This window comes from Blennius ocellaris (genome assembly GCF_963422515.1).
Source record: "Blennius ocellaris genome assembly, chromosome: 10".
Taxonomy (NCBI): Eukaryota; Metazoa; Chordata; class Actinopteri; order Blenniiformes; family Blenniidae; genus Blennius; species Blennius ocellaris.
Window position 1 is genome coordinate 23527944 of NC_137659.1, and position 14893 is coordinate 23542836.

The 14893-nt window shown below is 43.9% G+C and overlaps 1 protein-coding gene across 1 annotated transcript; it reads left to right on the top strand.

Annotated features, from left to right (window-relative positions):
* Positions 1 to 302: 302 nt before the first annotated feature.
* phlda1 (pleckstrin homology-like domain, family A, member 1) lies at positions 303 to 4925 on the top strand. Its single transcript, XM_080503108.1, has 2 exons — positions 303 to 847; positions 4128 to 4925. Exon 1 carries the CDS (start codon positions 385 to 387, stop codon positions 805 to 807), a length of 423 nt encoding a protein of 140 aa, XP_080359234.1. The 5' UTR covers positions 303 to 384; the 3' UTR covers positions 808 to 847; positions 4128 to 4925.
* Positions 4926 to 14893: the final 9968 nt, after the last annotated feature.

The window sequence follows — 14893 nt, forward strand, 5'->3', positions numbered from 1 at the left end:
ATTGCACATGATTCTATTCTATATATTGGGGGGAAACTGAAGAAAAGTTGGTATTTCAGGGGAATAAAGAGACGACTGCACATGAAATTACACAGGAAGCCTTTCCTGTCTGCTTTTCTTTTCTTTTCTGTTTAAACTGACGAGTTAAAACAGCGAAATAATAATAATAATGAGTCTGCGCTTGTCTTGTCATCACAGTTGTGCTCGCTGTCATCCTCTCAGGCTGGATGCCACTGGTCCCTCCCTCCGACACGCACGCGCACGCGCACGCGCAGCAGGCAGCCAGCAAACGGACGCGCAGCCTCCTCCGTGCAGCCGCTCATGCCTTCAGCCGCCCCGCGGAAACGCCGCCTGACACGCCGCTGAGGAGAGAGGCAGAGGAAGATGCTGGAGAACGGGAGGAAGGTGTTGAAGGAGGGGGTGCTGGAGAAGCGGAGCGACGGGCTGCTGCAGCGGTGGAAGAAGAAGCTGTGCGTCCTGGCGGAGGACGGCGTCCTGCTGCTGCCGCCCAAACGGCCGCACAGCGGGGGGGACGCCACCAGAGCCAAGGAGCTGAGCTTCGCCAACATGAAGACGGTGGACTGCGAGGAGCGCAAGGGCCAGTACGTGTACTTCACGGTGGTCATGATGGACGGCAAGGAGATCGACTTCAGGTGCCCGCAGGACGAGGGCTGGAACGCGGAGATCACCCTGCAGATGGTCCAGTACAAGAACCGCCAGGCGGTGCTGGCCGTCAAGTCCACCCGCCAGAAGCAGCTGCTGCTGGCGGGACACAGGACCGTCCAGACCTCCTCCGACCTGGCGTGACCCGCACAGACTCCCCCCCGACACTGGAGCACCATCAACGGTGAGGTGGGGGGGGGGGGGATGAAGAAAGGGGAGGGTGAGAGAGAGAGAGGGGAGAGAGTGTGGGAGGGGGAGAGAGAGGGGGGCAGAATGGGGGAGAGAGAGGGGAGGGGGGAGAGTGGGGGAGGGTTGAAGAAAGGGGAAGAGATTGGGGGAGGGTGAGAGAGAAAGGGGAGAGAGTGGGGGAGTAATGGAGAAAGGGGAGGGTGAGAGAGAGAGAGAGGGGAGAGAGTGCGGGAGGGGGAGAGAGAGAGGGGAGAGAATGGGGAGGGATGGGGGATGGATGGAGAAAGGGGGAGAGAGTGGGGGAGGGTGCGAGAGAGAGAGAGTGGGGGAGGGTGAGAGAGAGAGAGAGGAGAGAATGGGGATGGATGGAGAAAGGGGGGAGAGAGTGGGGGGAGGGTGAGAGAGTGAGGTAGGGGGGAAGAGCGGGGGGCAGAATGGGGGAGAGAGAGGAAGTGTGAGCAAGAGAGGTGACTGGCTCAACCTCTGCATTGGGGCAGAAAGCAAGTTCGCTACGTGAGGACAGACCTCGGGCTCCACAGCTCCGTGTCCCTGGGGACCGTGTGGACGCAGTCCGAGTACGATCGTCACGTCACACCACGTCTCACCACGTCGCACCACGTCACACCACGTCACACCACGTCACACCACGTCTCATCACGTCGCACCACGTCACACCACATCACACCACGTCACACCACGTCACACCACATCACACCACGTCACATCACATCGCACCACGTCTCACCACGTCTCACCACGTCACATCAGGTCACATCAGGTCACACCACATCGCACCACGTCACACCACGTCTCACCACGTCTCACCACGTCTCACCACGTCTCACCACGTCACACCACGTCTCACCACGTCTCACCACGTCACATCACGTCACACCACGTCTCACCACGTCACACCACGTCTCACCACGTCGCATCACGTCGCATCACGTCGCACCACGTCACACCACGTCACAACACGTCGCATCACGTCGCACCACGTCACATCACGTCTCACCACGTCTCACCACGTCACACCACGTCACATCACGTCGCACCACGTCTCACCACGTCGCATCACGTCGCATCACGTCGCACCACGTCTCACCACGTCTCACCACGTCACACCACGTCACATCACGTCGCATCACGTCGCACCACGTCGCATCACGTCGCACCACGTCTCACCACGTCACACCACGTCACATCACGTCGCACCACGTCGCATCACGTCGCACCACGTCGCATCACGTCTCACCACGTCACATCACGTCGCACCACGTCTCACCACGTCTCACCACGTCACACCACGTCGCACCACGTCGCATCACGTCGCACCACGTCGCATCACGTCGCACCACGTCGCATCACGTCGCACCACGTCACACCACGTCACACCACGTCACACCACGTCACACCACGTCTCATCACGTCTCATCACGTCTCACCACATGTCTGCTCTTTCAGTAGTTTTGCTTCAGGTTAGCATTTAGCATCATAGCATTATAAATTCATGTGACACAATAACTTCCTGAAGTCTTCACATATAAACAAAGTTATCTTGTTTTAGCTTTCTAAATGAAGATTTTGACAAACTGCTGCTTTAAAGAGATTCAATCTTGTAATTTCAACCAGAACACAGACTGCTGTCTCGTGGCACTGCAGCGCCGACTAGTGGCAGGAAGGTGAACGACAGTTGCACAGCACTTGAATAAAACACTAAGTAGGTTAGTGTAAGGAGACCACATTATGGTTGAGGGTTGAACTGATCTCATCTCCTAAATGAAAATGTTTTTCAGACGTGTGTGAAGGTGTGAACGAGGATTTTGAGGGATTATAAATGTATTTATGTACAAACATGGATGTTTTTTCTCCTCAGAGAATCACTTTGGACACCTTTTAACGCTCTGATTTAGATAAACTGGCTAAGTAGCAGTAGAAAAGTTGTTTTCCATTAACTTTTTTAATATAGTTTGATATCCTGAAAGAAGACAAACCAACTCTCGTGCTGGAAGTAATGTTTGTTCTGTGACAGGAACGATTCAATGGCGTGTGCCATATAAACATGTGTTTAAACAAAAAACTTCCTAAATGTGAAAGAAAAGGGTGAATATATCATAATTGTACAATTAAATACACAAAAAAAATGTAATCGACTGAAAGAGAGAGCAAGCACTGGTATTAGTAAGAAAACTATTTCAAACAAAAATACGTGAACATCATCCACATACGTGTTTGTTTCTATTGAAAATTGTGTTTTTTGTAACAGAGTGATTGAAAGCTAGCTTTATTTTGGAATGGAAATATAAATTTTATGGCCATAATGAGAAACCAAAACTGTTATAATGAATTAATGAGTTCTGTGTTTATGGTGGATAATCAAACGATTATGTAGTTTTCTCATAAAAGGTGATGGACAGCCATAATTATTTCATACCTGATGACCCAAAAGCCGATAAAGTAAAATAATAATGATTGAAAGCAAAAGTCCATAAACTGAAATTTTCAAGTGGAACTCTGTGATGGAAAATTAAAAAACATTTTTTAAAAACTACCCGGCGGGTTTAATTTTGGGGCAAGAGAAAGAGCACTGCTATATGTAAGAACTAATTGTTTCAAGTGAAAATGCATCGTTTTAGCATTTTCCTGTTTATGTGGCAACATTTTGAAAACAATGTCGATTTACACTGCAGCAGCAGAAACACTGAAAATGAAGTAATGTTCATGTCGGGCCTCTAGAAGGCACTGTTTGTTTTTGTACATGAAACTACACACGGAGAACAATGTGTTATAAACATTAACAATGGGAGTACATATGACCAAGTTAGAGTCCAGGAGATTATGGCCTGGGAGTCATGACACCACAGAGAGAACCTTGTTCTTATTGAGCCTCTACTGAGCATGTGCAGAACTACTTTATTTTTAAACCCAAAAGAAAACCAACAACTATTACAAATGGCTGTGGTGCGCAGTGGCAGTGTTTCCCGAGAGTTGCGTTTCTGCCCGTTTACAACACAACACACTCAGAGCATTGTCGAAAAGTTCCACCAGTGACTCAGAGCACCACTTTCCTGAAACAACAGACCCCAAAAAGCAATGTAAACAGGGCCCTAAATGTTTGTATTTATCAAAGGTCTTATGGTTACTGTGACTAGATGATCACGTCGTACAGTTTCTACCATGGCGGCAGCAGTGACGGTCTCAGCTCATTTCTACACGTCACTTTCAGTGCTCTGTGGGTCTTCAGTCTTCAGTTTACTAATCGATTGTCTCCACAGGTTCATTGGTCGCCGATCTCAAGCTCTCCATGTCAAGAACTCAAGCTGCCCCCCCCCCTTCCACACCGAGGCCTACCCCCCTGGCCTCCACGACCCCCGGCTCCTTTCAATACAGACACTTCTTTCACAAGAGACAAAGAACATGACGTGAGAAAACGGCTGTATTCCAGCATATTTATTAGACGTGTACATATATTTTTTCTATTCAAAGATGTAGCTGACTGGAGCAGGAGGTTGCCGCTCTGAGGGACTGAGGCTTCCACGGTTCCATTTGGTTCAACTGAACCCGAGACTCATTTCATGACGTTTCTCTTGTTCTTGTGCAGCGTTACCCTGACAGTGCTCCAGCAGCTGTACTTACTGTTTTTGTCATTTTAGGTGCTTGATTTGTTAACATCTACACAGGACATCTTAACATTTTCACTGTGTATTTTCTTGTGAGTCTACTGTAGTACACCCAGTTTGTTGTCAGTGGTTACAGAGAGGAGACGTAAACCGAGAACGCCTGGGGCGCAGTGCAGTTCTTCTTGCTGGCAGATCTGAAGCACTGAGCCGCTCTGAAGTCAGTGTCTCAGCTGCAGTCGATTCATTTCTCACAAAGCAACGTCACGCTGAATCTCCTCAAAAAACCAAAACACATCCAGATCCAGTGTCCTGAAGGAGTCATTACCCACAGTCATCCCCAGAGCGGGAAATTTTGATTGTGCTCCTGTGTTGTCGCTAACACTGGAGGCTAATGTCATTAACCACCTCTGCCAAATTTAGCAGTTAGCTGCTAGCGGTTAGCTGCTAGCGGTTAGCTGCTAGCGGTTAGCTGCTAGCTATTTGATTTACAACGGACCCTGTACTTCATTTAAAATCTCCAGGGTGTGTTGCTCTGCGGCATGGATGTTTGTAGACGGCTCCACCATTGTTTGATATATTTTTTTTCATATTAGCGTACTACCATTATGCTATTGCTATGCTGTGGCTATGCTATCTCCATGATTGACAGTTCATGTGGCCAATCATCGCACGCCGGATGTCCATACCGGTCAAGCGCTGGGATCTTCTCTCGGAACAGGAAGTTGTGGTATGAAAAAGGGTCTGATTTAGCTTATTATTTCCTAATACATTTTAAGAATTGATTTAAAGATTAAAATGAAGGAAGACTGGATACATGATACCAGGTGATGACTCCTTTAAAAGTTTCAGATTTTGGAGGGAAAATATGCTATTTCTTTTCCTTGTGGCATCAAAATACGCTATAATAGCTGATGTTCTTTCTCTTCAGTCTGATGTTATGAGCGAAACAACATGAACAATCCAGAAATGGCGCGAGGGTGTGAATATTTCTCAACAATCCATCTGTAGCTTTGTTGCTACTGATTGAGTTTCTTGTCTTGTTAGCCACACAGCTAATTTGCTGCTAACTGACGGTTAGAAAACTCAGTGCAGCGAGTCAGTGTTGTGAAAAAGTACCAACCAAATTGTGGCTTTTCAGCATTTAGCCCGCAAGTTTAAATAAGACATAAGTAGTTAGAATAAGATTTCTGCACTCTGTTTTGTTAGCTTTGCCTCGTACCATATAATTGTACCCATCATATTCTGAAAGGCTTTTTCTGGCTTTGAGCCGCCATCAGTTGACATCCCGCCAGCACCCTGTAGGCTACTCACAGATGTTAAATAAGCTTGTCGCTTTTCTCAAGTTGATAAATTTAGTATAAGTCATTGAATGCAATACAAATTACAGCTAGTTTCTTGACAGTGTGTGAAGCTTGTCACAGTTTAGCAACTGATCCCAAAAGCTAAAAACAAAAAAAAAAACATTATTTGTACATAGCTAACATAATGGTTTGGGTTTTTTTAAATATATTTTAACACACATTTTGCAATAAAAGCTAAATTCATCAAACTTAAAAAAAGAAACTTTCCACTTTCTCAACCAAACCCTTCTGTGGTTTTAGCAGCTCTGCCTCTGAGAAAACCCATCGTCACTGATTCACGTATGGAACAGGCCTGGAACATCCCAAAGAATTCAATAAAACCTTGAAGTCCCGTGTTTTGTTTTTAACCACGGTGGATGTTTTCCTGTCTGGCGACGTGGCTCTTATCTCGCCTGGTGCTCATGTGGTTTCCTGCGCCGCGAGCGTCTCGGCCCGAAGCGACACATGCCTCCAAGCGGCTGTCACGTCCCACACCGGGTCGGAGCAGCCGCCTTTATCTAACGGCGCAACGCTTCTCTGACATGCCTTCCTGTTGCCGTCATCACCCACACGGTTGTAGCTGAGCCCTTTGCAGCCACTGTCAGATTTCGTGTTTCAACGTGAGATCTATTTTCATACCTGGAAATGTACATCGCATCAATAAAAGCAACAAGAATAAGAAGAGAGAAGCGGAGTGGTCTGTGTGTCTGGTGTGGTTTACCCTCTTCTCTCACGCAGCCGATGGATGCCGGAGTTCAGCGAGGTCATTCCAACGAACTGTTTAGCTGCCGCCGCCGTTATTCTCCAGCCTTTCATGCTTTACGACCGCTGAATCTCTCGCCCCGTGTTTCCTGCTCTAAAAGTAGAAGCTGCCAAGCGATTTGGGTTTCACTGCCAGTTGCCGCCGCTCGTATAAACTGCCAGCGCGTAATGTCAAAAGCACAGGCTGCTCCGGCTCCTCGCCCGGCTAAAGCCCAGCTAATTTGATTAACCACAGTGCGCATGACGCCATCTTCCTGGCGCCCGGAGCGCTCGCACGACCGCCTCTCAATGACCGGGTCTGGATTTCACTCGCATTGAAAATAATCCAATGTTGTATCGATATCGTCGTGACGGCTCACACAGTTTGCAGCCAAGTCGTATTTAAAGCCTCGTTTACATAACGTTTCAAGTGAAAACGTGTCGGTTTTCAATCCCTTGATGTTATTGTCCATCTAATCGCACATGTGCAGAAGAACTATTTACTCTGGCTGTGGTGGCTATGTGCAGTAGCACCATCAGCACCATCAGACGGTTGCGTCTCCGCCTGTTAACACAATGAAGCGATTTTTAAGTTCCCCCTTGGAAACCACTTTTCAGAAAGTTGCATTTCTAATGACTCCGACCACCATTGTTGCGTAAATAGACACTAAAAACGCTTTGGAATTTTATATTTTCACTGAAAAAGGTGCAAAGAGTGTTGAAATGTATTTAAGTAGATTTTCCAGGTATCTGTGCTGCACCTGTGGTTTCTGCTCTTTACATTTTCCAAACCAGTTGTTTGAACCTTTGAGCTCCAATTTATTCAATCTGAAGCAGATGTGCGGATCGATACGAATGTAGTGATTCTCTCGATGGTCACGGTGACTCTCTGAGGAGTTTCATGTCAAAGGATCAATCATTCAAGATTCAGTATTCATAATGATCAAATACAGAACACTTTTTAATTAATTTAAAGTTTTGCAATGTTGAACCTTTTTTCTCATCATTCGTTTGGTGCCCATAATGGCAGATGTTATGTGAGGTCTTTATAAAACGTATGTACAAAATTCAGCAAAGTTGACGCTTATTTACAATCAAATGCCGACGTACCAGAGACGTTTTAGAAAGGATTCAGGTTTCACACAAACAGTGGTAGTAATAGTTTATTCGGTCAACCAAATACAAAATGCAACAACAAAGAAAAAAAGGAATGGAGGAAGACCGATGGGTGTAGACTGAAGTTAAACGTCTTTTGCGTAACCCTGTACACAATCCACATAAAGCTTCTGCAAATGGAACCAAAAACAACAAAAAGTTGTGTCGTTGCGTCGCTTCAAAAATCATTCCTGTCAAACATCATCAGTCTGACGCTGTCATGATGTGTCGATCCTCCTGTTGGCCACCAGGAGGCAGCGGCTTCACGATCTTTACCTCTTCTTAGATATAATGCCACAGATTGAAGCACAATGTTGATTGGTCCATATGACACATTTTGTCACTAAGAGAAAATCGATTCTGCGATTTCACATTTTTAACACGTATAAACTTTTGTTCAAAGTGTCTGATTTGTATCAATGATACCGACTTTGGTTTTACTTTGTATCTGATTGAAAAAAACCTGTGGCGTCTGCTACACTGCAGAAGGTGACAAATGGAAAAGGTATATTAGTAATAGCTGAACACTTCTTATTTCGATTTCAAATATCGAAAGTTTCAAATAGAATCGACATGTTTGTTATTAAGCCCTTCGCCTTTTCAGTCCTTCGGTCAGTGTTTTTCTAATCCACCGTGCTTACATGGTGTGAGTTAGTTCACTGCACAGACACTGTTGTGGCTCTAAAATGGTCAAACATTTTAATCTAATCCTCACTTTATCATTTACATTCTTGTATTCGTCCCCGCTGTTTGAAAATTCTGAACGACGACGATAATGTTTGCTAACGTTAGCCCCCTGAAGCTATTTGCACCGGATCACACGACGTTCTCGCAATAAATCCAGAGGGAGTTTGTTTTATTGCTTCAGAAAAGTCTTGCAATGTAATTAAAAGACATGGGTTATTGTTTAAATTGAAGGTTGGTTTTGAACCTATCGAAAGAGACCCCAAATAAATTCCCTGTTAATGATGAATTCTGGTCTAAACACCCAAATCACATTATTCCATGTTTCTATCTCCCCATAACGATGAGACCAACTAATAGATCATACACCTGATTGGTTTTAATCATGTGAACTTGATATAATCTATGAAATATGTAGACTTGCTCCAAAGACGCAAATCATTGAAGTGTGAAGTTTCTCTGCCATTGGTTGATGAGAACATCAAGCTGTCAAATGAATGAATCCCAGAATCACTAATTGTGTTGAAATGTGTGTAAAACAAAGCCAGCGCTGTGGGGCCCTGCTTGGTAGAACTGTTAGCACCTGGCGGAGGGATACATGGAGTTGTGGGATGAGGCTGGCCCACAAAGCAGGTGATTAGGTTACAGTGCCGCTTGTTGTTGACGAACCTCCAGCCGCCACTGCAGCTGCTGCTCTTTAAACATTAAGAGGCCTCTGTAGCTCCGTCTTGGCATGTCGGTCCACCGCCAACTTGTCCGTCACCATGAGCGGCGCTCTTTGATCTGAGCGAGGATCCAGGGACCTGGGACAGCAGGTGCACGTGGTGCTGACGGATCTATGGAGAGAATGTAATCCACAGTGGAGGGGTCTGTTCAGGAAAGTCCTTCATCGGGCCAATAACAGGATATTGACTCCAGCACATCATCCAAGGAACAACAGTTTTTTCTTTAATTGTAGATCTTTCCAAACACCATCTTCATGGAGGGAACTGCCAGTTTGTTGGCGACCAATCTCTAGTGTTTCCATCAGCTGGACATATGTGACACAAAATGTACTTTAAGAGTTTGACTTACTTTAGTTTTGCATGTTTTAAAATGAAGGTAAACTTGATCATGTGGACACTTGTGTGGAAGAGGATCTGCTAACAAGGTACGGAACACTGAAGGCTTAAATAAGCTTTCTTTACTCATGTAAGTTGGTGTGTTTGAAACGCTGTCAATGTCCTCGATGTTGTTATGGGTGTTAATCTGTATATCCAGTAGGGGGCAGTACAGCTTGTTGGTTTCATCTTGGACAACATTTCTAATCCAAAAGTACGTGAAACCCGTTCAGAACTGCTAAAACTACAACGACTCATCATCAGTAGGTTAAGCTAACGTGTCTCACGACGGTCTATCCAGCTCATGTTCCCTGTTAGTGGTGAACGATCCAACGTCCTCATTCTGAAAATCAAGATCAAGCAAGTTTTTTTCCCTTCTGCTCTATTCGTGTCTCGTGTGTGGAATTTGGTCTGGTTACAGTTAAACCAGTTCCTCTTCAGCTTTACTCCCTTCCGTGCTGAATTGACAATCAAAACTGCAAGACAGCTTCAGGATGTATATTAGCTGCTCCAGACCAAAAAAATAATAATGATGCTCCCCAGTCTTCACTCACCACCCTGTCCGCCCCTTACTTGGGCTGCACCCACAACACTCATGTAGGAACCATTATTCTATAACATAGAGCAGTGCAAGAAGTAACATAAAATAAAGAAACATCTTGCTAAAACAATTACATTATATATGAGTCATCACATACATTAATATCAAAAATAAATATAAGAAAATGAAAAATGCTGCAAATACAAATACAGTGAAATGCAAATCTAATGTCACAGTTGTTTTTGTAATGAACCCACACAGGAGTGCAGAGAACAACATGTGATAAACATCAACAATGGAATTAAACGTGTGGACAGACGACCCAGTTGGATTGTTTTTAATAGTGACTGTCAGAATAAAACTACCAAGTCCAGGAGTATCTGGACTGGGAGTCATGGCATTCTGGAGGAAACATTGTTGTTATTGTCTATAGACTAAGAAGAACTATTTACTATGAGTTTCAGCCATCGACATGGAGTCCCAGCGTCTTCGAAAAGTTCCACTTTAGGTGCAGTTTTCAAAAAGTAGCATTTACAGTGGCTTCAAGCACCGCTGTCACGTAAACCGAAACCTTAAACACAAACAACACTGAAGTTGTGGAAACATCTGAAATCATTACTGAACTCTTCTCACCCAGTGTTTTATCATCCTGCTGCTCCTCTTCTTACTTTTGCTGTTGTCATGAAAAATGATATGTTGTATGTTGCAAATAATTATTCATCATATAAGTCATATTATTCATTATTTTCTAATTTATGTTTTACACAATCTCAACCTTTTTTTGGGAATATCTCAGTAGTGTGTGATGATCATACACACTCAGTAGTGTTCTGGTCTGACGTGTCTCCTACAGAAAGGATCAACCTTTGACCCTGTTAGAGGCTTTATGTCCCCACAAAAAAATCATCTGCACGAAATGAATAAAAAAAAAGAAAAACTCAAAGGTTTAACATGTTTTGGGGGGTATAAAATATGTGTAAAAATGGAAAAAAAATCTCCGAATAAAAAAAGGAAATGAAACTCTGAATGTGATGGTGGGTGTGGGTGGAAATATCTGAACTCTGCATGCCAGTTATTCATCATATCTCAATTAATAGAGGATCAACCCACTCTTTTCATTGTCAAAGTGGGAGTGTATTTGCATACTGTCCTCTGGCCTTTTGTGAGACACAGACGCTGTCACACAGGAGCAGAGACACGGTCCTCCTCCCAGCCATAACATTATGACCCCTGATAGTGGAGGTGAACACTGACTGTCCCTCTATCATGGCACCTGGCAGTGGGTGGGCTCTATCATGCAGGAAGTGAACATTTTGTCTTCTAAGTTAATGTTTGAGAAGCAGGAAAATAAAAACAGGAAACCTTAATGACTCGAGTTAGACACAACCGTGATGGTGAGACAGCCGAGTAGCTCCAAAGTCTGCAAGGAAGGTAAAGTAGTGAACGAGTGAATCATATCCTGTGTGATCTCATCCAAACTGAGCCGCTGAAGCACAACTTGCCACAAAACCTGAGGCTGGCTGTGGTGGGAACTGCAAAGGTATGATGGTCTGATAGATGGTTTTCTCTTCACTTGGATGTCGAGGTGTCGTGAAGTGGATGGTTGAGTGGGACTGACTACGGAGCTTTTTGAAAACGTTCCATCTCCCTGGAAAGGAAGGAAGGAAAATAAAACCTTTGAAAATCCTGCAACTGCTCATGTGCACCGTGGCCAGAGTAAATAGTTCTTCTGCACATGCTCAGTAGAGAAACAGTAACAATGATTTCCTCCGTCATGTCATGACTCCCAATCCAATCCACTTTATTTCTATAGCACATTTAAACAACAAAGCGTTTCCAAAGTGCGGCACATGAGACTGCACATAAAAACAATAAAACTAAAACAATGCAAATTAGCTCCAACACTAAATAAGCATAAAACCATAAATAAAAATAAAAACAGATTAAAAACTACAAACACATTAAAAAAAACTACAAATAAGAATAAAACAATTTAAAAGAAAAATAGAAATATAAAAAAGCTTAAAAAGCAATAAAATAAATAAGAATAATAGAATAAATAAAAAGACACAGGGGACCACACGACTCACGCAGCGTTAAAAGCCTGAGAATAAAAGTGGGTTTTAAGACGAGATTTAAAACAGTCCACAGTGGGGGGGCTGTTGGGACGTGGAGGGGCAGAGCGTTCCACAGCTTAGGGCCGACAACGGAGAACGCTCTGTCCCCTCTGGAGCTGGAGCTGGAGCCCTCAGACCTCAGAGCGCGGGGGGGGGTTGGTACATTTGGATGAGATCTGTAATGTACTGAGGGGCCAGTCCATTCAAAGCTTTAAAAACAAACAACAACATTTTTAAATCAATTCTAAAATTAACAGGGAGCCAGTGCAAAGATGCAAGGATAGGGGTGATGTGTTCGCGTTTTTTGGTCCCTGTTAAAAGTCGTGCCGCAGCGTTCTGGACTAACGTCAAGCGGGAAAGTGCTTTGTGGCTAACGCCAGAATAAAGTGCTTTGTGGCTAACGCCAGAATAAAGTGCTTTGTGGCTAATGCCAGAATAAAGTGCTTTGTGGCTAATGCCAGAATAAAGTGCGTTGTGGCTAACGCCAGAATAAAGTGCTTTGTGGCTAACGCCAGAATAAAGTGCTTTGTGGCTAACGCCAGAATAAAGTGCTTTGTGGCTAACGCCAGAATAAAGTGCGTTGTGGCTAACGCCAGAATAAAGTGCTTTGTGGCTAACGCCAGAATAAAGTGCTTTGTGGCTAACGCCAGAATAAAGTGCTTTGTGGCTAACGCCAGAATAAAGTGCTTTGTGGCTAACGCCAGAATAAAGTGCTTTGTGGCTAACGCCAGAATAAAGTGCTTTGTGGCTAACGCCAGAATAAAGTGCGTTGTGGCTAACGCCAGAATAAAGTGCTTTGTGGCTAACGCCAGAATAAAGTGCTTTGTGGCTAACGCCAGAATAAAGTGCTTTGTGGCTAACGCCAGAATAAAGTGCTTTGTGGCTAACGCCAGAATAAAGTGCTTTGTGGCTAACGCCAGAATAAAGTGCTTTGTGGCTAACGCCAGAATAAAGTGCGTTGCAGTAGTCCAGACGAGAAGAAATAAAAGCGTGCACCACTTGCTCAAAAAGAGTAAAAGATAAAAACAGGTTAACCTTGGATAAAAGTCGAAGATGATAAAAGCCCGATTTTAAAACGCCATTGATCTGTTTATCAAATCTAAATTCACTGTCTATGGTGACGCCAAGGCTGGTGACTTTGGGATGCAAATCATTTCCGAGTGATCCCAAGTCCGTGAGGGTTGATCCAAATACCATCATTTCGGTTTTTCCCTCATTCAGTTTGAAAACATTCTGGGCTAACCAAGCCTTAATGCCACCTCCCAGTCCATGTTCTCCTGCGACTTGGTAGTTTTATAGGTGACAGTCACTGTGATAACAATCCAACATGGGCATCATTGTTCATGTTTAGAATCAGTGGCGGCTGGCCAGAAGAGATCAGGTTCAACTTACTCCATCATAATTATTATTACATGTACACAAACAGAAATGTGTTCAGGATTTTTCAAATGTGTCCAGGTTTGTTGATGGAGTGTAAATGTTTAGATATGTTCATGTTTACTAATGACAGAAAATATAAGAGCTTACACATCAGCGTTTTTTTGCAAGTCTGTTTTGAGGTACAATTCTAAAATCTTTGAAAGATGGACTAATGTGTTGGTAAAAATATACCTGAGGTCAGCTTGTGTTTCACTAAAATCAGACTAATTGTCATTTCATGTAAATCAGCCCCAAAAAAAACACATTCAGTTTCTAATAGAAACTAATGAAGCCTCTGCTTGTATTTGTTTACAAGTATGTTAATAAAAGAGTCTCTATTCACTCGCTGCTTAAAAGAACTAGAATGTTTCATCACTGAGGCCTCTCTCAATGGAAACAAGACAAGATTGTTGTAATGTGCTTTATAAACACACTGTATTTAAATTAACATTGGCTGAAATGTAATAATAATTAAGAAATGTATCACCAGCCGCCACTGATTATAACATATTGTTCTCTGCAGATGTGTGTGGTTTCATTACACAAACAAATAACAGCACCATCTTTTGGCCTGGCATGCTAACTACGCTGCTTTCAGACTTTATTATTTCCGGGCATGGTTTTCAAAATGTTGCCATGTAAAGACAAAACTTTCCTGAAATGAAAACTTTAAAATGATGTTTTTACTTCAAATGTTGTCATGTAAACAGGCCTCAGCATTGTTGTTCTACACTTTTGTGGAAACAGTAACCATTATGCACACTTACACGAAGCAACAAATGCTTCAGGAGTGTTTTTTAGGAACACAATTTGAAGAGTCTTCCAAATGTCCCAGATCTCATTGCAATTGCGCATCTGTCTGCTGAGCTGGACAAACAAATTTGATCCATGTAGACCACACTGGACTTCTTTCACCTGAATGTCCACTGTCCAGGCATTCCTCGGCACAGCTCAGGTGTTTGGTAAATGAGGGCTGATTTGGCAGCAAAAAGAAGATTTAAACAGTAACAGGCCAGTGGTCATAATGTTCTGGCTTATCAGCATATAATGTGGAAGCACTGTACATACTGCACATAGTGAAAGGTCTGCCTGAACCAGATTGTATTTGACATTTTTTCAGGGGAGATCAATACAGCAAAATCAATCAGTCTGGTGCCGACCCACAGAGCAGTGAGCCATACCTCCCACTGCCACACACATGTTCAGAGTTTACGGAGGATGGTCCAATCAGAGGAAATATCCAGTGAGTACCAGTTCTCTGATTCCAGAGGTTGAAAGAAGATGGACATACTGGTTGGACATGATAGAAAGATAAGAGGAACTC

Coding starts and splice junctions, on each gene's coding strand:
- phlda1 (XM_080503108.1), top strand. CDS start 385: ATGCTGGAGAACGGGAGGAAGGTGTTGAAGGAGGGGGTGCTGGAGAAG.